At 35.2% G+C, this 25744-nt stretch overlaps 1 protein-coding gene across 23 annotated transcripts in view; it reads right to left on the bottom strand.

Annotated features, from left to right (window-relative positions):
- Positions 1 to 25744, bottom strand: part of MYCBP2 (MYC binding protein 2) — a 209376-nt gene that overhangs the window by 18016 nt on the left and 165616 nt on the right. For 20 of the 23 annotated variants that reach the window (XR_012040402.1, XM_072850013.1, XM_072850019.1 and 17 more), the window contains 16 exons: positions 21625 to 23268; positions 19607 to 19776; positions 18548 to 18792; positions 17690 to 17857; positions 15849 to 16006; positions 15216 to 15415; positions 13846 to 13995; positions 10912 to 11072; positions 10136 to 10292; positions 9245 to 9469; positions 8382 to 8447; positions 6138 to 6377; positions 5902 to 6000; positions 4831 to 4911; positions 3299 to 3565; positions 105 to 388 (listed from right to left, as the gene is read on the bottom strand). Coding sequence is in view for 22 of the 23 variants with exons in the window: in XM_072850013.1 (XP_072706114.1) it covers positions 105 to 388; positions 3299 to 3565; positions 4831 to 4911; positions 5902 to 6000; positions 6138 to 6377; positions 8382 to 8447; positions 9245 to 9469; positions 10136 to 10292; positions 10912 to 11072; positions 13846 to 13995; positions 15216 to 15415; positions 15849 to 16006; positions 17690 to 17857; positions 18548 to 18792; positions 19607 to 19776; positions 21625 to 23268 (4315 nt within the window). In the remaining variant the exon portion in view is untranslated. The remainder of the gene's footprint in view (positions 1 to 104; positions 389 to 3298; positions 3566 to 4830; positions 4912 to 5901; positions 6001 to 6137; positions 6378 to 8381; positions 8448 to 9244; positions 9470 to 10135; positions 10293 to 10911; positions 11073 to 13845; positions 13996 to 15215; positions 15416 to 15848; positions 16007 to 17689; positions 17858 to 18547; positions 18793 to 19606; positions 19777 to 21624; positions 23269 to 25744) is intronic. The other 3 variants (XM_072850015.1, XM_072850036.1, XM_072850016.1) reach the window with 2 other exon arrangements.

Here is a 25744-nt window from a genome sequence, read left to right as displayed (position 1 = left end):
TCCGTTTATAAAACAAAGATTATAAAAGACAACATAACTGACTTCAAAGAATGTAATTATTTTGTGCCTTTAGCTTGAGAATATGTACATATTTTTAAACAAACCTGGAATTGAAGATCATTGGAAGTGTGACTGTAGTAACTCCTTTGCCTGCAGTAGTGCCAGCTGTCCCTGTTATAGTAGTTCCTTTGGCTTTCAGCTGTACAGTGAGAGCTTTGGCAATGCATCCCAAAAACATGTCTAAGATACCTAGTTTATTCCAATCTCCTTTTTCTGTTGAGTGAATGATATCACTTATATCTGCTGGTGGAAGAGACTTCACTCCTATAATACTAGCCAGGCGACTAGGGGTTACCTCAGGCAAAACACGTCTTAGTAATGATGTTACCTGGAAAAAAAAAATCAGAACACAAGTCTTACCAAGACAGCTGGGGTTTTCAAGCAAAATCAAATAAAGTGTTTTTTCTTCCTCACAAGTTATTTCAGTAAGAAGGACTGAGTCTACTTTCTGTCCTTAAATCACACCTGTAAGAAATTCTGTAAGGTTTCTATCTTGCTTTGAAGTGGTTATTAATATACTCAGTGAGACAAGGCTAAAGAGTCCAGAACCAATCTCACTCAAACAATACTTAGTCTTCATATAATAATAAAAATATGCTTGGTACTGGACTTACACTAACAGTGATACAGATGTTTGTACAACTCTGATTTGCTTGCACGTTACAGATATATTACCCACTTTGCATATAATGTTTAGATATAATCTTTAGATGTCAGAAACACTGTGGTAGAACAGTTAGAGATACTTTAGACTTCTGAAAATAAAGTACTTGCCTCGAGGTACTGAAAATCATGATTCTCTTCCATGATACTCTTTTCCCCTCTCCTTTAGTTTTCTTTGTGATATTCTAACTGGAATTTTTTGAAAAGGAAATCTGTGCCAATTGCTCTGGATCTAACAGGAGCTGTAGGGAAATGATATGATTCAACCTTACCAGCTGGTGGAACTGGGGTTGAAATTGCCTGTATCATGCAAAGTTTGGTCCAAAGCAGGATGTATGAAAGCTTAAGGAGTTAACATTTCATATCTAATTTCTCAAGCCTTCAATGTTCTCTTGAAAAACTGTTTACATTTTAAGGAAAAAAACAGTATTTTGCATATCTGCAATACCTCAGAATTACTAAGTGGGGCAGCATCTGCCTCCAGGCAAGTTGAGATGTGACATTGTAACAGTTCAGAAAAATTGGAAAAAGAAAAGTAGAGAGTATGAGACACAAAAACTTCTGAAACAGGAACTAAAAATCCACCTAGAGAAGGCATACCAGCTAGCAACAACAAGCTAGTGCATTAACTGTACTAAAGCAAATATTTTACATGTCTATATGTTATATTATGTGCATATAAATACACATAGACAGGCAACATTCAAGTTCAGAAAGAAACAGGTATTAAAGCTCTACCTTGAGGATACCAAGAGTAGAAAGGAATTGTCTAGTTCCACACTACTGCACTTCATAGCCTGAGTGTAAGACAAAGATGCTAAGGACTCATGCCAGATCAATAACAGGCACTGCTAATTAAAAACCTCTGATCTTACCTATACAGGCTATATGGGCTTTACTTATGCATAATATGAAATACCCAAACAACACTGGCTTTTTAGGTCCTGTCCATTTGACAGACATTTCAACCATGCTCTACTCTTTCAAGGTCTAATCTCAACCAGTGAAGCCTCTGCTTCATCCCTTATGATGTTTTAGGCAAGACAGTCATTAGTCATCCCATAGTTCTAGCTGTCACTGTGCCTCAAGGTCAAACACGATATTAAAAGGGCAAGAATTAACGATGGCCTCCTCAAATCATGCAAATATTTACCAACATTTGGAGCATATGCAGCACACACAAATGGGGGTAACTGCGTAGTGCTCTCAGACCCTTTCCCAACAATGAAGCGGCATGAGATCTTACTGAAAAATAAGCAGCCACTTCACTAGCTTTCTTCCACACCTGAAAACTTAACTGTTTTTTATACAGAATTCTTATTTGTAATAAATAAATAAACCAGATTTTAAGCTTCATACATTTAAGAAATGGGAAATTAACAGCTCTGGTATTTAAAAGGAGCACCTCTGGTTCTTGCAATTCTATGTAATAATTCTGGACGACGTTGTCCTTTATAAATAAAGTAGACAAATGTAATACATGAACTTTAAGAAGTCTCTTTTTTGGAATGTAATACATAACACTGGTCTAAATTTAAGTATTGCCAGTTACGAGGCAGTGCCAACTTCAGAATCTGAACTTTCATCTTAAAAGAGAATTCTTAGTCACTGTGACAGAAAGGAAATACCTTACAAACTGAACATACGTAACAGGGCACAGATTAATCTGTTGAAAACATGAACAACTGGGTTACTGTGAAGTAAGACTCATGGAATACTGTGAAGTTCAGATTCACCAAGGAATCCTTCGCAACATCACTCCAAAACAAACGCTGTGTGCTTATGTAAAAGACCCCTATTAGGACACACAAAATTACTAATTGCTCTTGTGCATCCTACTTCATTTCAGCAACAACCCCTGCCAAGCAAACTGTATGTCCCTTTGATGTATGGTTTGAGAAGGCAATTTATCCTGCCCTATCCAAAATCCTTCAGAATAAGGACAAGAAAGGTGAACAGTGGTATTACTCAAAGGCATTTCAGAATAATTTGCTGATTTAGGTTCGTAATGACATAAGTGTTAATTAAGCCATTTTGGGTTCCTACACCTCAGTTCTACCTCTTGGAGACAAAGCATTAAAAACTTACTCAAATGTGAGTTTATTTTAATTTCATAACTGTAGCCTTCATTGCCTTCAATGCTGTTTGTACCTCCTCCAAGTAGTTTTATACAGTCAAATTGTGGTGGTGCTGGAGTATATATGTATTTATATATCAAACACATCAAACTTTCTAATTTTAGCCCCATTCAAAAACTAGACACCCCCGCCCACAACTGACACAAATTCCAAAAAGAGATTCTGTAATTTGTTTTCAAATGTTCATAAATTTCTATTTGACCTCTCCTCATAATTGCAATAATAAAATAAGTTGCTTTATTTACAATTATTCCCTATGTGGAACATAGGGATGGTCCGAGTATGACTAGGAAAACATTTTCGAAGTGGAAACACAAAATTACATTTCACAAAAAAATAAGTCTAAATACATATTATACTATCACACATACGATTATAGGATTCTAAAGACTTTTTTCTAGGAATACTAAGATAGACAAGGACCAATTAGCACTCACCTGTCTCTGCACTCTGGGAGAAGCAGTGTGTAGTAATGAGAAGAGATCCTGGAGCAGAGTCAGCTGCTGAGCCAGATACTGCCGGCCTACATTGGAACCGCTCAATGCCAGAACCATTGACAGCAGCTCAAAGCAATAAGCGTCAGAAGAAGCATCTTCATCATTAGGCTGCGAGTTGGCATTCTCTTTGCTAGAGATGGCATGCTCCCATTCTTCACGCACACGGGTTGCTTCCATTCGTATGGCCTGGACTATATGAGCACACACCTATCCAAACAGAATCCAAATACACAGCAACAGTAACTCTTAAAAACTTTTAGAAGGTGAAGGAGATTGTGTTTTATGTACCTTCACAACTATGACTAAAATGGAAAGCCTGTGAAATTTGGCCTGTGCTTAAATTACTTTTCAACATAAATTCAAATGAAGAATAAAGTTTAGATTTAAATTTAGAGTAAAGATTAGATAAAATTCTTTAGAGTTAAGATTTAGATTTAATACTGAATTTGCTCATCATCATTCTGGAATATTTCATTGAAATAAATCTTTTTTTATTGTAGTTCCTGCCTTTTAAATTGCTTTTTACATAGAATTCAGGTTAAAAAAACTACACACAAAAAACCCCAAAGAAACACATTTACGCCACACCCACAAAAGAAAAAGACTTATTGAAAGACTTAGTCTCTTGTTTAGTTTACTATTCAGGAAGCTTAAAAAATTTTAGAAACCATGTTTTAATTTTACCAATAGCATGTTAAAAAGCATATTGAAGAGATTTTAAAGTTTGCTAAGATGGGTGACAAAAAAGTAGATTCTGCATGACCTACTAATCTAACAAACTTCAAAATGAAACTAATACTTATTGTATTACTGTGAAAAATCTTTACAGCAATGTTTGTCTCGTGATAGGTGTAATAAAGATAATATAAAAGATGCTTTAGTTGGTATATTTAAAAAATTAAGTATTCAAAATAAAAAGAAAAAACTTACTCTAACTACTGCTTTATGTTAAGAAAAACAAAGATAAGTAAGAAAACCACAAACCCAAACTTTCACTGACTGCAGGAAAGAATAATTTAAAAAGGTAATCAGTGCATAGATCCTTAAGATTAAATTTTATCAAGCCTAAATAGTTTTTGATGACAGACACGGGGAGAAAACACGTGCAAAACTAAGAATCTAAACTGTCTCTGAACCTCTCCTAGAAATTTGAGAGGGTCTACTGTTATGCTATTATTATCAGCAAACATGAATAAGTACCATTTACAACTCAATTCTAAAACCTTTCTTTTAAAATTGAGTCTAACAGCATATTTTTTTATCCTATTAAAATGGATTTTTTCAGTGTCAATTTCAGCAGATTTTTCATATAAAATGCACACACGTACTATTTAAAATGTAAACCAAAATTTGATTATAAAGAACGCCAGAAGAAGTGAAAGTGTCAAGTAAAAGGTATATTCACTGAAAATGAGCACATTTATTACAACACACCAACATTTAATCCTCAAAGCATTTCAGAATGAACAAACCTGCTTCTGCAAATTTGTCAGTTTGCTCCGGCTGAATATGATCCCTACCATGTGCTCCTTCAGGTCTGCATCTGATGTTGCCTTCATAAAAAGCATATTTAATATTAGATCAAGAGTTTCAAGAACGTTTCTTAATTACTGTAGCAATTAACATGGAATATCAACAAACTTTGTTCTAAAAATGTGTAGCTTTTTGTTACAGGGAAATAAGATATATAAGCAAGATCAATTTAACTATGGTTAATAAATACCTCTTAGATGTATTTACTTTCTTTCTCTTTATAAGAGGAAATTTGAGCATGAAATGAAATAGAATAATCAATAAGCAAAACAAGTGAAGTATAATTATCCAAGATTCAGCCTCTTCACGTAGCTTAACACAATCACTGATTAAGTCTTTGTAAAGCAGTGCACGGAATATACTTTTCAGTTTATATATTTCACAATAAAAGAAACAGGGAACACACAATTAAGTCACCACACAGCAGGCATGAGAAAAGTACACTTTTACAAAATGAATAATTCAGTCATGGAACTTATTGCCACAAGGTACTGGGTAAAGCAAAACCATGTGTCTTCTGAAAAACGAAATTACTTTCATTGGGGACAGTCCAGTTTTGGCTATTAAACATGACAGTCCAGATACAATGACCTTTTCAGGAACACTTCTTAAACTAATCCTTGCTGGAAGACAGGAGAATATACTAGGTAAAAGGATACTAGTGCGGTTTCTTAATACTTTTTCTCTAAACATCAACAGAGCCCCTCTTAAGGCACAAGATAATAGGCAAGAAGGACTTTCAGGTTGACCATTCCTGCAGGTGTTAAGTAATTCTGTAATTGTAGGCATAATTTGAGCCACCTTTGCTATGATGTTTCCATTAAACACATATGCTCCAATTATAATTTACTAATAAAAAATCAATGACAATTTTTAAAAAATAAGCAATTTTTACATTTTACTTCTGTTTTGATCTGAAAATTATGTAGCATAAGACATAGGACAAATACTGAAAATCATCCTGGATCATTTTTTCAGCAAAGTATTATTGATAGAATACAAATAAATACATTGTGTACTTTTTCTTCTCCTTCTGGGGAAGACAACAGTGCTTTTTCTTCTTGTTCTGGGGTTGGCTCAGCATCTCCGGAGATGAGTTTTCCAAATACCTGGAAGAAAGACAGTGACAATTAGCTTATCTCAAAGACAAACTTGTGCAGATGTGACATTTTACATTAAAACATAAAGCACGGAAAGTCTATGATTTATAGTAACTTTCACCGTATAACACATCATTAATTCCCACCTGGGATGTAATAAGTCGGAATACTCGCAGCGTCTCAGATTCACAGTTTCTTTGTTGAGCTACACTTGCAGAAATCTGGCCTGCTATTTTAATGCTTTCACCATCTTTCCATCCAAGAATTTTCACTTGTCGAACTCTTAGTGTGTTCTCTGGACCCTTCAATTCAATTTTGATGATGTGATTATCACCCCCAGGAAGTTCGCTTGTTACCCAGCCAATATGTCTTGAATCCAAGTCTACCTATTAAACAGGAATATAAAGATGGGAACTGACATTACATCAAACAAAAAGTCACCTACCTCTAAAACAAACCCATCATATATCACTGGAACTAATACAGTATTTGATATGAAATTTTCATTCTGAAGAGTGAGACTAACATGCTTAATTATAAAATTATTCAACTTCATGATTTCAGATAAAAAAATTTCTCAAACATAAATGAAATTACATATACCCATTTATTGTCTTTAAAGCCTATTAAAATAGTGGGTTATCTATCCCTTTTATTCTCTAAGCAATAGTTCACATATTCAAAAAACCACTTTGAACTAATATTAACTTTTAATTTAAAAAAAAAAAGCCACCAGAATTTATCTGAAAATATAACACACCATTATCAGTACTTAAGTTATTCCATCCCTATTCACATAAACCCCTGCAAAAGAAATCTTAACTTTGTGAAAGTCAATGTCTGATATCCTTATCAAGAGATGCAGGACTTAATAATTGTAAGAAAGACAGATGAACTATATCAAATTAATTTGTAAATAAATATGGTTTAATAAAAAGAATGCAATTAATGTTATACGATTTCAACTGTGATGTCACTGCTGGAATATAAAAACCAATAGGGTGCAGTGCCTCACACCACTGCTCAGAGCTGAGGGGGCCTAAATTACACTTGGCCCTGAGCCAAGTGAGCCCTCTCTTGCATCCATAGGGCCCAAAGACTCATTTATAATCAAGCTAATATTTGTTATTTCCCATTTCTACACTAATTCTCAGTGTCTGCATTGAACTGTGCTGCAGCAGACAAGACTGACTTTTTTTTTTTTTTTTAAATATCAAGAGACAGAGGGTATGCATGAGTTAGGGTATGGTATGTTGGCGTGCTTGAAGATAAAAAACCTGTTGCAGAAGTGTCAGAAGATTGTTGAGCAAGGAGGGAGCAAAGCTGAATCAAGTCTTGCCTGTCTTCTGGGAGTAAAACAACCCTGGAAAAATGCCTGGGCACCGTGTTTGAGCAGGCAGAAACAAAGCTAGGGAGTGAGCTAACAAGCTGTATGAATGATCACAAGTCCAGCACTTGAGCTCTGCCGTGGCCTTCTCTTATTTAGCTGGATAGGTAGACATACCAAGTCAGTCTTCTCACAAAAAAATAATTCTCCAAGGAGGGAGGGGGAGTGTCCATCTATATTTTCTATCTACATATATACTCACAGACAATACGCACACAAACTTTATATCTGTCTGCGTATATACTAAACAGTGAAGTGTGAGTGTGTGTAAGAGCCCACTGTACCAAAGTTTAATTTCTTCAGATTTATAACATCTTTTGGAGATGTATCTTTGCCTTAAACGCTCTCTAAGGATAAGAGGTAAAGCAAACCATTCCTCTGTAGTAAGACAATGCTTCTTCTTGAAGAATTGTATTACTGACTGTCAATAATCCAAATAATAAAGTTTTGAGCCAAAATGATAACTGCCTGCTTGAAACCTTAAATAACTTTGATAGGTCACATCAGTGTCAAAACACAAAACATTGTTCTCTGTGTAAAAACCATGCATCTATCATTTGGCTTAGCAACAGAAGTACAAAGATTTAATACCATTCTGAACTTGAGTCTCTGGACAGAAGTCTTCAGCTACCTGAAGCTGAGAACTAAAATGGCAGGGTAAAATGTGTGCTATAAACATGTATTAGACCATGTAACTAGAAAAACTCGGGTTGAGGATAAATAATTCTTCTCCTTCTCACAGTGTTTCTACTTCTCCTCACTCTTAAGCTGCGTTTCTCTGACGAAAAATGATTCCGTGAAGCAGATAAAAGGCAATGACAGTGCAACACTAAGAAGCCAGGCATCAGAATATCTAACAAGATGTAATACTACTTAATGCAATTATTTCAGGTATATTCTGATATAAGTACCCCTAAAAGAAACCAAACAGTTTATTGGACCTCTGCTATATGTAGCCAAAAAATGACAGCAATTTTTCAATGTCAACTGTTAAAATGTTTACCTGCTTTATTCTGCAGAGATCTTCTACTGCCTTGCCAGTTAGAAAGGTCATTGAAGTTACTTTGTTCTGCAACAAAACGAAATAAGAACAAAATACTTCAACTGAGGACCATTCTGACTATTTCTTCCATATTAACAGAGTACGTATATAAGAGAGAGACAAGTTGTTTCATTACGAAAATACATTTTAAAAGTGATCAAAACCAAGGACAAAGAATTCCAAAGCACAGCTCTCGAAAAATAAACAAACTTGCTCCTTGTATGAAAACCTGTAGTTGAAATGAAGATATATTTGTAACATTACTGTACAGATCAATACACATGAATGTAGTAAGTGAAAAGGTTGTCTCTTTCTGGCAAGGTGATACAGTTCTGAGATACTCAGTTATGGCCTATCAGCATTATTATTATTATAGATCAAGTTACTTAAATTAACCATGTTAGAATTTCCCTATATTTAACAATTCCATGTTTTACAAAGTATTATTACTCTGCATAAGATGAACTGAGGTGAAAAGGTAGAAATTTTGAGGTGGGACACATTGGACAGTTGTACTTTGTGGTAGTCAGAAGTCTAGAAAATAGCTTGGATTTTATGAAAACTCTTTATTTGAACATGCCACTGAGAATTAAGTCTGCCAGCCTCAGGTTCACGCAAACTCCAAATTCGGTTGAATTGGTCTGATCATATTAGGTATTGCTTTCAAAACCAGAAGAATTAGAAACTTTATTTTGAAACATGAGCTTCTGAATTAGAATTACAAACTGAACTGGACAAAGAAACAGTGGTTCTTGATTGATGAATATATACAACTTTGACTATGCACCTTCAATGAGAGACATTTAATTTCATTTTCCTCTTACCCCAAGATCTCTGGAATTGTCTACATGAACACACACATAACGTGCGTTGATTCCTTTCACACAGTTAATTGTGATGTTTTTAGTTTTATTTTTATCTTCATCTCCTGACTCCCAGAATGTTTCTGTAGATCCATCTGTTAAGCTACCAATCATGGCAGGTCGGCTTGATGTTTTAATGTCAACAATGCTGGTTAGGTCTTTTAGACAAACCACTATACACAGTTCCTGTGAAAACAAATGAGACCATTTAAAATATCTGAAACCATGCCCAAATACAGGCATTATTTAAAATTTTTAAAATCATACCGACATATCTGTTCTGAGGAATATGCTCTCTGAATTAAAGAAGAAATTTGTCATTTATTGGTTTAAATTATTCAGCCCTTTAAACCAGAGGGAATATTAATAGCTAACAGCATAATACATTAGTGAATGCCTAAATGTATGAATAAACGGAAGAAAACACTTTAAAAATATTCATTAGGAGTACTAATTTGTGCTCTTCAGAATAACAGAACAACAACAAAAAAAATGACATAAGCAACTAAAAACTGCAAGTACGCAGCATTTAAAAAATGAACGAACTCAATGAATCAAATGAATTAACTAAATGAACTATAAGAGATCCCCAAACACTTTACTTGCAAACAAGCACTTACAAGCACTGCTCCAAAATTTAGGTTTGAGTGGTATACAGGCTGAGGGACAATATTTGAACCTCTGAAGCTAAATATGAGAATCTGAATATCAGCAACAAGATCCCAAACTGAGATATCTTCAAGGAAATATGACATTGCGATAAAAGATGTTTTAATTCAAACAGAATGATTATAGGAAGTAGAGGCTGTTCACAATTGACCTCTGCTTTTGAGAGAGAGGTATAATACTTGCCTGATTCATGACTTCAAAACCAGACTGAACACTGATACTAAAACTCTCTTCACTATCTCCATCATCAGATTTAGACAAAATATTGTTGATATGATGAAAAACATTGCTCTGGTGCAGGAACTGGTGATCAGATTGTTTGAATTTGAGACTCCAGCACCTGAAAACATATTTAGTGGATTCTGAAATTTTGAAGATTGTTTAAAACACATAACCTATCAGCAAAGCTATTAATAACATTTTTGCTTCTCCAAATGTTTTCTGTAAACCTTTAACTTCCAATTTTTGCAGGATCTTAAGTGTTTCTATGCATCTTTTGGAGGAAGGCAGGAATAAACTCTTCTTAGAATTTTAGCAGTGAACAGAATAATTATTATTAAATTTGTATCTTTGAGACAGATACACAGGAAAAAATTCAAACAGTTTAAGGATACTATTCAGATGACAGATTTCTAAGCAAAAGCTATTACACTACCATGCACATACACACAGATACTACCATATTATTCAATAATATGTATTTTTTTCACAGTGGATACAGTACAGAATTCAAAAGCAACTACATTTTTCTCTACAAAGTCTTTCATACTAGTATTTATATGTATAAACACACACACACCCCTTTTACATATATCTTTCCTGTGCATAAGGATACACACGCTCCTTTTCACACAGGCACATGAAGTTGTTTCAAACTTCCTATCAACATTGCAACATCTTTTAATCTATAATGTTACGACATTTCCAGCCTTCTAAGAATTTTCTTAATTTGTGCTTACCTTAAGGCCATTTGTTGTAATGCACTACCACTGGGAAGAGACATCATAAGGTCAGAGATCGTCTGGAGGAGGCGATGAAAAGTGTGGGGTAATGGGTGAGCCGCTTCACCAGCAATCACTATATCTGACAGAGGATGTTCACATACTCTTGTGTCTTTCTCCTAAGATATGAAGCAATTTGTATGTTGTTAACAGGCTTGCAGACAAAAGGTTAAATAAATAGAAATAAAATCATTTATATTTGATTTAAGAGTAACTGCAACAATCATATAATGAATGCGAACTTCAAAGCAGTTCCTGTCAGAGAATTTTTACAATAACAAGTTATACGTCAACACCAAACAAAGAATTCAGAAAGTATACTACCAGATATTTCTCATGATTTAAAAATGTGAAACATTAAGTTGCAATAACTTAACAACAACAACAAACCAACAAAAGACACACCCCTCCCCCAAACAATACCTCTAGAAAAATTAACGTATTCCAGCTGTTAATAACTTCTTTGAGCAGCAAAAACCAATCACAGCAAACTTGCTAATTAAGCTAAGGTTATCAGCTGCTTTATTTCATTAGAGCTGTGAAAATAATGATTAAGGTGTGTCAGTATCAGAACAGCTGTGCTTTGGGAGCCAAGTTCCACTGGGCAGTGGGTACAAAGGCAGTGGCAGAGGACCAAAGAGGGTGAGGGCCAGCGAGGTGTGTTATGGGGAAGAGTAGCAGAGAAAGAGGAGGTGGTACTGATTGTGCTATCCTATTTCAGAAGGCAGGGAAAGACTGATCTAGGAAGGATACAAACTGTTTCCTTTGCCTTCTAAACTGCTTTGTTTTTAAAAGAAAATCTGATCCTGCTTGAGCCACGGAACCCAACTGCATGCCCCCAACATACTGACATCCAAAGCCAGATTCAAAGTTATTATTTTAAACCCATTAAATTGTCTACGTATATTCTTGGAAGTAGATTTCCCATGGATCTCGACTGCTTGAATGCCTAGAAATGCTGCAGTCTTATTTGAAATGAATTTTAGGCACCTGCTTACCTAGACAAGAATCATCAAACCAGACATTTCTCTGTATTTTCCTGGAGGATGTAATGTGGTAAAGTGTACTTAGCATATGAAGTAGGAAGCATGAGATTGAACTCTACGCCAAATATAATCAATTATTCAGAAAAAGTTCAAAGCCTAGGTATTCCTCTTCCCCCCAAGGATTCTATCTACACAGATAGCATCCTGCTCCCCCTGTCTCCTCTGCAGTTTAGTAATTCTTGCATTCTGTTTTGCTTTAGCAAGCACACTGCCCTTGAAGCTATACCTTATGCATTCAACCATACATGGTTCTAGATCCCCATCCCCCATTTTTACAGAATTCATTACTGGGATTTCTCAACCCTCTCCCAATATATTAAAAGAATATGTAAAAATATTTCACATAAGGAAATGAATCCCAGTTGTGGAAAAGCACCAAACTGCCTTGGATTTATTACATTGTGTACGTATATTTAAATGGGTATTTTTATCATATGATCAGACTACTGAAGGAAGATGTTGTGGTTTGAATATATATCACCTGAGTGATATTTAACAATTAGCTGAAAACTGTTGCCAGTTTCTTGTATGCCATAAACTTATTCATCCTAGCCAAGTGACCAAGGAAAATTTTTTTTAAGTCCCTCTTTCGTTATATAACAAGAGAAGCAGCATTCCCACCAGAGCAGAAGTGGCATACTTTATCTTTCAGTCAGTAATTATCCAAACTACAGCTAAGACAATATTTGTTTATTCTTTCATATAGTAAAGGTTCTTGTTTTGGAGGTTGACCGGCATAAGGACCAGTGGGAACACATTAGCAGTGGTTTTGATGGAGCAGTTGAAATTATTAGAAGGCAGAAAATTGCTGGAGCCAAGCACAGAAACAATATTCAGAATATAATACACAGAGCTACCGCAAATCAGCTTTAATGTATACGTACAAGAATTTGGCACACTTGAAAATAAGTAAGTAGAATTATAAATCTGCATGTTGATACAGTAGCATGGAAAAGCTGATATCCCACATAAAATTTAGGACAAGACTACAGTTGCTTTGTAAACAACTGTAGCAATGTACCAGGGCTGCAATGCTGAAACAACTCATTTCAGAACTTCTCATTTCAAAGCTAGATTAGATTTGAAGTGATAAAAATTACCCTGGCTTACTAGCAGCACTAGCATGATTTCTTGAGCTATTAATTGTAGACATGATAATGTTTTCATTCGGAGCTAAAACTAGAAGAGATTATATGAAGATACCTTTTGGAAGAGTGATATGTTAGACTATACATTTTACATGGTACATTTTCAGAACTAACTATGGATTTTTCTTAAATCACTAAATTAACTATATCTAGTATACACATATAATTATTTTCATATATATATATATATAATTACTTAAATTAACTATAGATTTTTCAGAATTAACTATAGACTTTTCTTAAAGCACTGAAAGACACAGCAGACCAAACAGGAAATATTTTTCAGAGAAGCTTTGTTCTTTTCTCTCTTCTTTTTGGGGAGGCAAAGGAAGAATAAAAAGCAAACTCATTTTTTTTGTTACTGGATTAGCAATGTGCTTGTGCCTTTTTTTTTTCCCCTTCTTTCCCATGAATACTCACAAAAATAATGCATTAAAAGACTAATTCACCATCACACAAAATTTGGTAATTTTAGAAGAAAAGTTAATCTATGACTATCAAAAGAGTTCAACTACAATTTAAGACTAAGAATTTTCATTCCATAATTATGGTTCTGTTTCACAGAGAGGATTAAGGTTTGGGTTTTTTGTGTGTGTGGTTTTTTTTTTTTTTTAACCACATAATAAAAATATTTCTAAATTGACTACAAATTCAACAGTGATACTGTATTTACAAAAGGAATGCTGAACCTCACTTACTTGTTCTGCATTTTCTTTATTTGATTTATTTTCTTCATCCTCCTCTTCTTCAGGCTCTACAGGTGCAGGAGTCAGGGAAGCCACAAAATGCCACAAAATATCATGAAGAGAAGTTGTTTGAATGACATTACAAAGAAGCCAGTTGAAAGCCTAAAGTAAAATACACACAAGGAATTACCTATTGGTTAAGCAAACCTGGACTAAAACCATTTCTTAAACCATTTATGTAAGGAGGTGCTCTGATGCTTTTGGACAGGCAAATTATAATGCAGAGGTCTTCAAGTAAGACACATTGCTCTGTAGCTAAAACAGTTTCTTAAAGTGACAACTATATTACAGGGGACACAGCAAAGTAATTCACAAACAGCATACACAAAAATAAGTTCTTTGAAAAAAACTTTAAGGATGAAAAAGCAAAGTTCTTAGGTATTTTCAGAGATTATTACAGGATAAAGTGGCAGGACTCCTTACTATTCAAACCAGTTAACAAAGTAAAGATCCTTTTTAATTTAGAACTCTGTAAGCTGAGATTTGGTTTCCTTGTTTGGTCTCTGCCATTGACTGAATTAATGCAACAATTCAACGACTTCAAAAAAAAATCAACATAGTGGGGAAAAAGGGTTTTAAAAATTGTAACATTCTTATAGTCTTCTAAAAGCTGCAATACTTCTGCACATTGATGTTTGGAAATTTGACGGGTGGTGCTTAACGATAGAGGTGTATTTTTTACTTTATCTGAGAAAATCCACCTATATTTTCACACAAATACTTGCTACAAATACTTGAAAAATACCCATGCTGTATACAAATTCAGAAGAAACTTTATTAAAGCTTAGCTGAAATTAAAAAAATGGCCTCAGTGAGGATGCCACTTGCAGCTTTTATTGAAGCAACTGATCTTTAATGGATCTTTTGGTTGCTCATTCACTATCTACAGAACAGGGATAGCATTCACCCATCTCAGAAAGAAGCTGTGAAATATCTAGATATTACTAGGACCAAAACAATTCTAAAGAAAGAATACTTAGTCCAAGATTTGAAAAAGGAATGGCAAGTAAGAACAGGAAGATGCTGAGCAAATGAGGAGAAAACAGTATTTGTATAATTTATTTTTGCAGCCTTAATAATATTCTTTTATCAGAGATTTTCTACACAACAGATAAACTATTGGAGAAGGTTTACAGGCAATACTTTTGTATTTATAACTTTTAGAGTTAAGAACACAAGTGAACTTTTAGAATAGGTTTACTGCACATCACAAAATTTCTTTTTTGATTTTTAATCTATATAAAAATTATTTTAAAAAATTATGAGACAGAATTTACAAATGTCTTATTTTAATCATAGAAGGTCCATTAGTACATTAATACCTCCATGGCAAAGACTCGGCAAGCAGATTTCCGTAAGGCTTGTTTCATTGCTATTTCAAGTCCTTCCAGATCATGATGCTGGATTACAAATGCCAATACTGGCCACTGGAAATTTCTCTCTCCTTTGGAAAGAGAGCTGTGGGCGGAGATTAACCGAGAAAGTTCAGGAGATGGATGTCTCAGGAGAGAGGACCCCACTTCTATTCAAAAGCATAAAAATATGCATACATTAGATTCTTTCTGCATTTTAATTTTATAGCCACAGTAAAAATAAAAAGCAATAGAGCAATTTTAGAATTTATATTTTTGTTCATTTTTTCTATGAGAAAAATGCGTTTAAAAAAGCAATTTGGAAAAAAGATGCTTCAACTGAGAAAGACAATACCACTTTAACCTTTAAATCAAACACAAAAGATGCACCACAAATTTCAGAACCGCAGTAATTCCTGATCTGTTCTTAAACTAATCCTGTGTGGATTAACAAACAGCTAATATTTATTAATAAATAGAAATAAAAGCCATTACATGTATTTATAAAAATGTATATTTGTCTACAGTTTCCAAGGAGAACTGTAAATCCAATGCCATATCCTTGAATATTTTTTCACTGCTTCTGGATGTCTGTGCTCTTACCTGCATCTCCACTGTTGACTCGTCTCCTAGGGATCGCCTTTACACGTGCTGGCAAAATTGAGTGCTGTTTGTCATATTCTGATGCAACAACTGAATATGATCTTTGAAAGACTGTACGCTTCGCAAGATCTGTATCTGTTATTGGACTTGTTTCCAAACTACAAAAAAAATCAGTGAAGTTATAGACCCATTAACAAATATATAAAGTATACTTGAATTATACATAAATATTAAACAAAGACACATGCATTTCATAATGACAATGCTACTACTGCATGAAAGTTTGTCTTATGTACCTAATAACTGTTTAAATGCTGGAAAAGAAGGAACACGTATTAGAATTACACATGGTGAAAAAGCATGCAAGTGCTTTATAAACAAACGTAATGATGTCCATGGTAAATTCCAAGAATTTCGGTATTTTTTAGAGAGAATACAAACATTCAGATCATGCCTGAATTGAAGTTTCAGACCAAATTTGCCCTGAGAATGCACGTGAAAACATCTATGAAGTGAATTTTTAATATGCAAGCCAACTGAAATTTAGAACTTTATGTGAAGTAAGAGTTTCTAACATCATTAGCCTTAAAGCCAATTTTCAATTGCTACAGCTATGCCTCTGACACGTTTTACTCCTTACCTTTAGTGGACTTCTTACAGTCTGCAGAAGAACTCCCAGCTTATGCTGTCCCTATAGGCCTCAGGAGACCATGGTGTCCACAGTTTTAATAAAGGAATATACCAATACGATGCACTCTTAAGGAGTTTTGTTAGAAAAGTTCTATTTCTGAAAAGACTACATTGTAGATTGTAGTATTCCAATAAACTGTTTTTGCAGTCAGTATAGAATATAACAGATTGAAATAAAAACAGATTAAAAGCAAGTTTTCTCTTCATTACTTCCTCATTATAACATGAGGAATCACTGTTTGACATCTGAAAACACCAAGCATCTAAGTTGATTCCGGACTATTATTAAGTAACAGCAAGAGCCTTTTTTCCCCTGGCAAAACAAAAAATTCTGTAATTGCTTTAATTAGATCATAGTAAACTTAATGAGATAAGAAACTAGCTTAACCTGATAGAAACCATCTAGCACTCTTGGTCCTAGATAGCATTAAGTTGTCATTTCTTCAGTGATATTTTAACTTCCCACAGAAAGAAGCAGCAACATTTGCTTTGAAAAATGTAAGGTAATGAAATTCCCTCCTGTTCAAACTTCCCTTCAGAATGAAATCCTGAAAGGAGGATAACAGCTACTTCCTTTCAAAAAGGCCATTAATCTGCACTACAGTCAGTTGTGTTAAAGAATAGCAATACAGGGAAAAAAACCTGCTACATTTTCAAGGAGTTTGCAACAGCTATGGTCCTTGGACCATTGCTCTTTAGATCACTTCTGCAGTTCTGGAGATTCTGGAAAAATTGTATTTGTCTCTATGGGGCCTGGCGTAAGGACTATGGATAAATTTCCCTGAGGTATGCTAAGAATCCTTATCAATTTCTGAACAAACTTTTTTTCATATTTAGGTTGTAAAACCAAGACCTTTCTAGAGAGAAGCAATTGGTTTGTATTACAGTTAAAAGTTTCAAATCTGATTTGCAAACTTGCATTGCTAGTAGTTGAAAATATACCTGATATGCTACGATTCACTAAAGATATTTTTCTAACTACAGCTTCATATGTTTTTGGCTTTTTTACTGCCATTTCAGAGATTGACTTGGGCTGATCTGATACTTTAGCCACTTAACTACAGCAATGTGTTTTTGGTTTTTTTTTTTAAATTGGTGTTATGCTAATGCTTCAGCATTTTTATGTAGTACCTAGAATTACAAGGAAGTACCTTGGGGGCATAGATTTCATGTTACTCTCTGGCTCTTCAAAGACATTAGGGCTTGCATCAGGAGTAACTGAGATGTACGGTGCAGGTACTGAAGTTGAGCGCAGGTACCTCATCTCATCCTGGAAGAGGTTGTCATCCTGGTACCCAACAAAATTTTCATGATGATGCCTATATCAAATTAGATTTTAAAATTAGGATTAAGGGTTACAAGTTCCTGAAACACACATATACACAGAAGTCCTTTGCCAATACATTTAGCCAGCCAACACCATCCATTTACTCTTCACGTAATGCATTTCAGCTGGTTGTGACTTACAAGTGTTAATGGAAAATATAATGGCATTTTCAACCAAAAGGGAGTAGGGATCACCCTTTGCTATCTTTTAGTATTTTCATTACGTATTTCCATTATGTGTTTTAAGCATCATTGTCTATCCATCATAAACATGAGATACTACAGTGAAATCCTCTTAGAAATACCAAGTAAGCACAAGTCTTCTGGTTTCCTTCTTACTGTTTTTAACTGTGAAGAGAGAAGAGTAGCACACATCTGCTACTAACACACTAAGTTAAACTCTTCAGGAAATTCTAAATTCTTTGGACAGAAACTAAACTGTTGTTAAAAAATATTTAGCATCGAAAGGCTACTCAGGGTGTATCTGACACTATGAGCAAATACAAGCTAAGAAATTGAACGAGATCATGGCAACGGAAGAGAAAGAAGAACAACGATCATAGAGAATCAGGAAAATATGTATTTTTCTATGCAAATTTTAGTTTAGTTTATATACACATTTTTATCCAACACTATAAATAGGTAAGTATTAAAATCAATATTCATAAACTTCCTTTAATTACCTTGCTAAAGTCTGTAGATAGAGACATGGCATTTTAATGGGAAAGTCTTCAGAAATTCCTTCTTTGACACTGGGAAGCTGAGATTGGAATGCTTTTGCAGGGTGATAGCAGAGGATACTGGGCTCAGCAGCACTACTCAGCGACAGCAAATACAGTGCATTGGCTTTAATCACTTGATGAGCTTCCATAGTTGGCAAGGCACGAGGAGTCTTAACTTGCATTGGTTTTCTCCTAGATTGTTTAATCTAGGGAAATAAAAAAAAAAAAGGTGTATTTAAATTATACTTCATCACAGGAAAAGCTGACAATGTCACTTAAAACGAAGTTGCTTGATTTTTCCTGTTATTAAATGTTTTCTATTACAAAATGGCACTTCTGTTATTTTCATAACTTTGCAAACTTTTAATAAACAGCTGAAAGTTTTAATGTTTGCCTCAGGATTAATTTTGTGTGCAAAAGGTTTCAATAAATTTAGTTTCAAAAATAAAGTTAAATTAGCATTGTTCTGCTTATCTTAAAACCTCAACATATTTGTATACTTTAAGCAAGAATTTGAAATTGATCATGGAAGATGAACATAAGAACACCATTTGTACCATTCCCATTAAAAATTGCTCTAGCTTGCCCAGTGTTTGGCATCTGTATCCAATGATCTGGATGATTAAGATCATTAAAGAAACTGTAAACATATAAAAGTCAAAACAGTACTCATATTTCAGTAAACAAATAAAACAGAATTCAAAGTTAAACAAACTGACACATACTTTTAAAATATTAGGTACCACATCCTATGCTGCAGTTGTATTGGGATAAAAAATAAAATTACTTTACAAATTTGAAAACACTACCGTCTGAAGGGAAGAAATTTGATCAGAAGTAATCAGAAATGTTTCTATCTTATTATTTTAAACCTATCAATGACATAAGTGGATATTCCAAAACCTTCCAAAATTCTGAAACTCTGTATCTTTTAAACTGGCCCTACCTCATTTTCAAGTTGTGAACACAGTACTATTAAGCAGATAGAGCGCTAAACATATGGGAAACAAATGGCAATACCTTCTCTCTTGCTGCTGCTTGCTTTTCACGGAGATATTTTTCTCTGCATCGATCACAAACCAAATACCAAGTGCTTCCTCCAATGCCACCATCGCCACAATTACCAGCCCATCCTCCACAAAAGTGCCCAATGCTGTTATAACCTTGGCCACCTGCATAACGGCCACAACCTACATCAGGGAAAAAGATGAAAAAAAGGAACAGTTATTTCAAAAGAAGGATTATTATTATATTATTTATAACTGTAGAAGAGGGATGGAGAGGGGGAAAGAAGATGCTTGTGTTTTTCTGGCCTAATTTCCTCCTCTGAACTGATTAAAAAACAAGGTGCATGTCCATGTGTCCCAGCAGTATCCAAAGAATCCAAATGCACTGTAGTTTTCAAGTTATTATGAACTTGTCCAAAGCATCAACAGCTCCCTATTTAGACAGCAAACTGATGGTAAACTCAGTATTATATGTTAGCCAACATAATCTATAATTTAACAAACATTAAAAACCTACCCCCTGTCTAACAAAGCTTGAAAGGGAATGAAGTTTGCTCATTACTGTTTCTCAGAAAGATTCAGGGCATTGATAATTGCTGAGTAATAAGGCTCCTTAATTTTGCTTTACCTTTGCATACAGTGCTACAAAGAGCACATACAACATCAGCCTGAACTTCACTAACTAGCAAAATAATTAGTTATGTTTACGAGCTAGAAAACACAGAAATAATTTTGTCTTTAACAAGGCTACTTATTACTAGCTATATTGTCTGTCATGGTTTAGCTTCAGTCAGCAACTATGCATCACACAGCTGCTCACTCACCCTTCCCCCTGGTGGGATGGGGGAGAGAATCTGAAGAGCAAAAGTAAGAAAACTTGTGGGTTGAGATAAGAACAGTTTAATAACTGGGGGGAACAATAATAATCGTAATAGTAGTAGTAATGAAAAGGAAAACAATGGGGGGGGGCAGACGACGGGGACAAAACTCAAGGGAAAAAAAACAACCCACAAGTGATGCAACTGCTCACCACCCACCGATCGACGCCCAGCCCGTCCTCGAACAGCAATCGCTGCTCCCCAGCCAGCTCCCCCAGTTTCTATACTGAGCATGACGCCATATGGTCTGGAATAGCCCTTTGGCCAGTTGGGGTCAGCTGTCCTGGCTGTGCCCCCTCCCAGCTTCTTGTGCACCTGGCAGAGCATGGGAAGCTGAAAAGTCCTTGCCCAGTGTAAGCACTGCTTAGCAACAACACACTGATGGTTTAGTTATCAACAATACTCTCATACTAAATCCAAAACACAGCACTATACCAGCTACTAGGAAAAAAATTAACTCTATCCCAGCCAAAACCAGGACAATATCTTTTCAACTCAGTTGACTAGCTAAGATAATGCCTAGCTAGCCCTGATTTACCTCATTTTCCTAAAATTAAACAAACTCCTGAAAAAACATTCAGGGACCCGCACAGAGACAAAATAGCAGACTTGGGTTGTATTTTACAATACAAATTGTCTAGAGAATCTAACTGGATTTTTTTTTTTTTCCAGATACATTTTAAACCAAAAAAATTAAGTCACTGATACCCAGTGCTGACACAGCAGATAAATAAAAGTTTTCTACTGTTCACTGTAGAATAGTAATAGAAAACTTTTGGCAACATAGAAACTCTAATTGACCAATCTCATATTTTTAATTTTATTCCCAATTTTCTCAGCACAGTTTCAAGTCCTAAAGTGTAACAAATGGCATGTTTCTGAAGAGCTACTGTAAAGTCAGCTCATTGTTTTGGCCTTGTTTCAAACAACTTTCTTCAGCATCTTTGAAAGCTCAGATCCGTAACTACTTAAAATTAATTACACAAGTTGCAAGTAAGTGTTTCTAAGTTTTAATTTAGCTTATATAGTGAACCGTATTAAAATGTTATGAAAATACGTTAGGCTGTCTTGTCTAACAGTAACTAATACCAAAATGTGTGTGTGCAATATATTTTACAGATGGACACGGGAATTAAAAAATATGTTATCTTACCTGGATGAGCTTGTCTCATGTGGTAAGTCACTGGATATGGATGGGATTCTCCACACAACTCACAGATGGTGTCTTTTTCAGGTCCTCCCACTGCAAGCTGAGCCATCTCGCCAAAAAGATTTCCCCTTGGCCTTGTCTCAACCTTCTCTTTTTTCTTTTTCTCTTTTTTTGTTTTCTTGTTATCTTTGTCACTTTCCTTCTTCTTTAACACTGCACAAGAACCAGGACTTGGAAAAATCATGTTTTGGGAAGCTGCTTTAATAGTTGCTAGAGAAATATCTTCCCAAAAAGCTACCAAGTGCTGCAGTGTTAATGGAAGAGGAGACTTGGATTTCATCGTGTGATGACTAGATGTTTCAAAAGAGGTAGTTTCAGTTTTTCCATCCTCACACTTTTCATGCAGAGGTGGTTCTTTTAACATTGAGAGGACTTTGTTTTTATTGATGCTACCCATTTTAGATATATCTGGTCCATGAGGTGAGATGTTGAACATGTTAAGAGCAGATGATATTTCCAATGAATGTCTATTTTTTAACTTGGTTTCTTTTTCCTCTGCAGGTTGCTGAGTAAGACTGCTTCGTATTGGTGCATGCTCTTTGGACAGTTCTGGATTAAACTTCAAAAAAGATGAACAAGCCATAGCATCATGAACTATTCCTTCGTGCCAAAGAAATGCAGCAAATACAGCTCTAGCACATTCTGCAACGGAAGGTGACATTGCTTGCTTGGCAGGCTCTACAGGCTTGGAGCCATCTCCTTTGAAAAGAAAGCTGGATTTTTCCTTTTTGGGTCTTGTGTGCCTACCAGCACATTTACGGCTCACTTTTGGAGATGCTCTCATGTCTTGCTCATCTTTCAGTGGTGCTTTTCCTATGCTGAAATGAACTTTATTAGAACCATCATCCAGACTTCTGAATTCTGTGTTGTCTTCACAGGTGCTATCTGTAATGCTGTTAGTTTTTAAAGTACTTGAAGTACATACTTCAACAACCTCACTGTGAAGATTTTCTTGTACGACATGAGGGGAAGGAGCTCTATTTTCAGTTTCTGTAACAGGTTTTCCATCTTTTGGAATAATTTTTGGTTTGGGTGAAGTGGACCTCCCTCTTAAGGGTTCGGTTAGTGGTACTTTCTTTTTGCGAAGGGTGTCTGGATCTAATGTGTAAGAATCTGATTTGGATCGTTCTCGAGGAGGATCAAGCTTTGTTTTTACAGGGGATGAAGCTTTCTGAGGTAGAGTTTTGTCATGGGGTGATGAGGATCGTGGAGAACTAGCACCAGATCTAACGGCTGTAAGTGTCTTTGTCTTTGGAGAAGATGACCGGGTACCTGGCCCTGGAGATTCAGCTCTCAGACCGGTAGTTGTTCTTCCATCGGTTTTTAGTGTTTGCAGAGTGTTATGATTTGGAGACAAAGACCTGCTGTGAGAGTCTGACCGCAATTTTGCGGCATCTGATTTCAGCATAAGAGACTCACTGGCAGATAAGCCTTCTGTATTCCTGGGTTTCTTCTGGTCAGCAGCAGCTCTATTCATTCGCACATCAAGCTTGGGTGATCTGCAGTCAGCTCTGTGTTTTGATGACATGTCTGATTTTCCTGCTGGAGAGATTGGTCTAGCAGCTCCTGTGAAATTCATTCGGTCACCTGTTTAGTATATTTTATAATTAAATTACTATGTTTTGACAGTGATACCTTTAATAATACAAAACAAGGATTAAAGATCTGAACACAAGATAAAATTCAAACACATGCTTCCGTTCACATCAAAATGAAAGGAAATATAAAGGGAATGTTTTTCCACTAGAATATTTTCAATACATTTCTTCTCCCAAAGATACATACAAACAAGTGTTAGGAAATATTTACAGAGAAAACACTACTATGGAGGTATCAAAAGGCACAGTCCACTATTTCCACAAAACACTAGTAAAGGAAGCACAATTTACATCCTTAGGTAAAATGCCAGGAGTTAACTAAGTTTACCACAGTTGCAACAGAAACCAATGATTATTTATGTATTATCTCTATGTGTGTCAGCCTGACTGCAACAAGAGACTTGTGGAAAGATCAAGTGTACTACCAGGTTTATTTTCTTTAATGCTCAAAAGTCAGGAAGTGTAGGAAGTAAATACAGCTATAAGGCAAATTGGGTAAAAGGCTTAGAAACATGCTTAAAATAATTCACATTGATAATCTGAGGTATCCACCTTTTTAAGACCACAAACTATCAATGTTCTGCTACCAGAACACAACCTACTAAAAAAACCCCAAAACCCCACCTTTTTCAACCACTATGCTAAACCATCAGCTCTGGTCTATGATGTCCTTTTATTTTGATGCAGTAATTTCTTATTCCTATGCACGTTGACTTCATACATGTATTAATCCACAGAAATATAAAAACTATGGGCAGCTTAATATAAACACATGCAAAACAAGTATATGCAAATAAGTATATTAGGCAATCTGCTTCTAATAATGCTGTGAACACACTCAGTCCCTCTTGCAGAACTGTATTTTGAAAATTAAGACATGCAATGTTGAAGTTACTGGCAAGCAAGGCAGCAATCGTGAATTAAATATAACTGTCTCTCCACAAAGCATTACACTGCAAAGTCTTGAATGCATAGGTAAGTCGTTCTGATTTGAATGGGTTTTCATTAGTTAAACATGAAGGAGTTTCTCTTGTAAGGCTTGTAGAATTAGGCCACAGTACTTTGGATTATTTTACTTTTCTAGACACTAAAAGGTTAATTCCACTGGTCTGGGTACTTTTTTGGGGAAACAACTATTTGTCAAAAAAATAAAGTTTCAATTCATCAGAGAATATTTGCAAATTTGGACCTTGATTTCTAATGGGAACAGAGACGATAGGCAGTCATCTGGGAAGGTGAGAAATCTGTGTTCACTTCCTTCTGCATTATGGGATCTGAACCAACTTCTTTCAGTTCCCAGCCATGAAGCCTTATCCCTGTGCTAGAAAATATATAGAAGCACAGAGTGATCTCAGTTTTTCTGCTACTGTTACCTCTCACAATACAAAAACAAATGTATTTTTTGGAGCAAAGTCTAGCAACCCAGATGTTTCCTCAGGTTACAAAACAATTCTTATTATTTTGCTACCTCCATATTTAAGGAACTTATAATAAAACAAACAGCAAAAGGAAAAAGTGAAGGATACCTATATTAGAATATTTAACAAGCTTGAAGGTTAGGGCACTCTCCTGGGACTCCTACTTCCCAGGACATGGTAGGAGTTCATACTTCTCCAGGCAGAGAAGAAATATTTTGTCTATATTCAGGAACAATATGCCAAATGTGAACAGTAGAATATAATGAGAACACCTCAAACATCATCATAAACAATGTTGAGAGTCCTTTGGTTTTATTATTTTTTCTTATGAGTTCTACATTTTTTTGGCGGGCGGGGGGGAAGGGAAGGGAAGGTGGAAAAAGAAGGGAAGAAATAGCGTGGTACATCATGGTTTACAAAATTATTGTTCTTGCTAAAAGAAAAAAAAGTTTCTTAAATATCAGTCCAAGCATTTTGTTCATGCCAGCTCCGTTATTCACCAGTTCCACTGATGAGCTATTTTGAGATGTCTACTTTGTGATATATGAATTCAGAAATGTAAGTCATAATTATTTTATACACACTTCCCCCAAAAACAAATAAAAAAGATGAATTTAAGGTTTGACAGATGAGAAAACAATCTAGAGAACCTTTTACAGAGTTCCTTATAAAGGAAAAAATAGTGAAAAGACAACAATAGTCTTAAGAAGACATAAACCACTGTAAACCATTCAGCCATGTATCAAATTCAAAGTATATGCATGACTAATGAATATCAAGCAAGAAGACATTATAAAACAAAACTGCTTCTGAAAGGCATAGCTTAACAGGAGCTTCCAGCAATAAAAAAATATTTTATGTTTTTAAAAACAAAGGAATGGATTTGTAGATATACAGGTAAATAATCCTAATTAGCATTCTATCAGCACAAAAAAAAAAATCCCCAAAAAGAAAAACTGCAGAATCATGTAGCAAACTGCTTTATCTGTAAACAACAAAAAAACCCCACCACCACCATATATTTTTTCCCCTTTTTTTCCATATTTC

This window comes from Ciconia boyciana, chromosome 1, assembly GCF_034638445.1.
Source record: "Ciconia boyciana chromosome 1, ASM3463844v1, whole genome shotgun sequence".
In the NCBI taxonomy this organism is placed as follows: domain Eukaryota; kingdom Metazoa; phylum Chordata; class Aves; order Ciconiiformes; family Ciconiidae; genus Ciconia; species Ciconia boyciana.
This window is presented reverse-complemented; position numbering and strand designations above follow the sequence as displayed.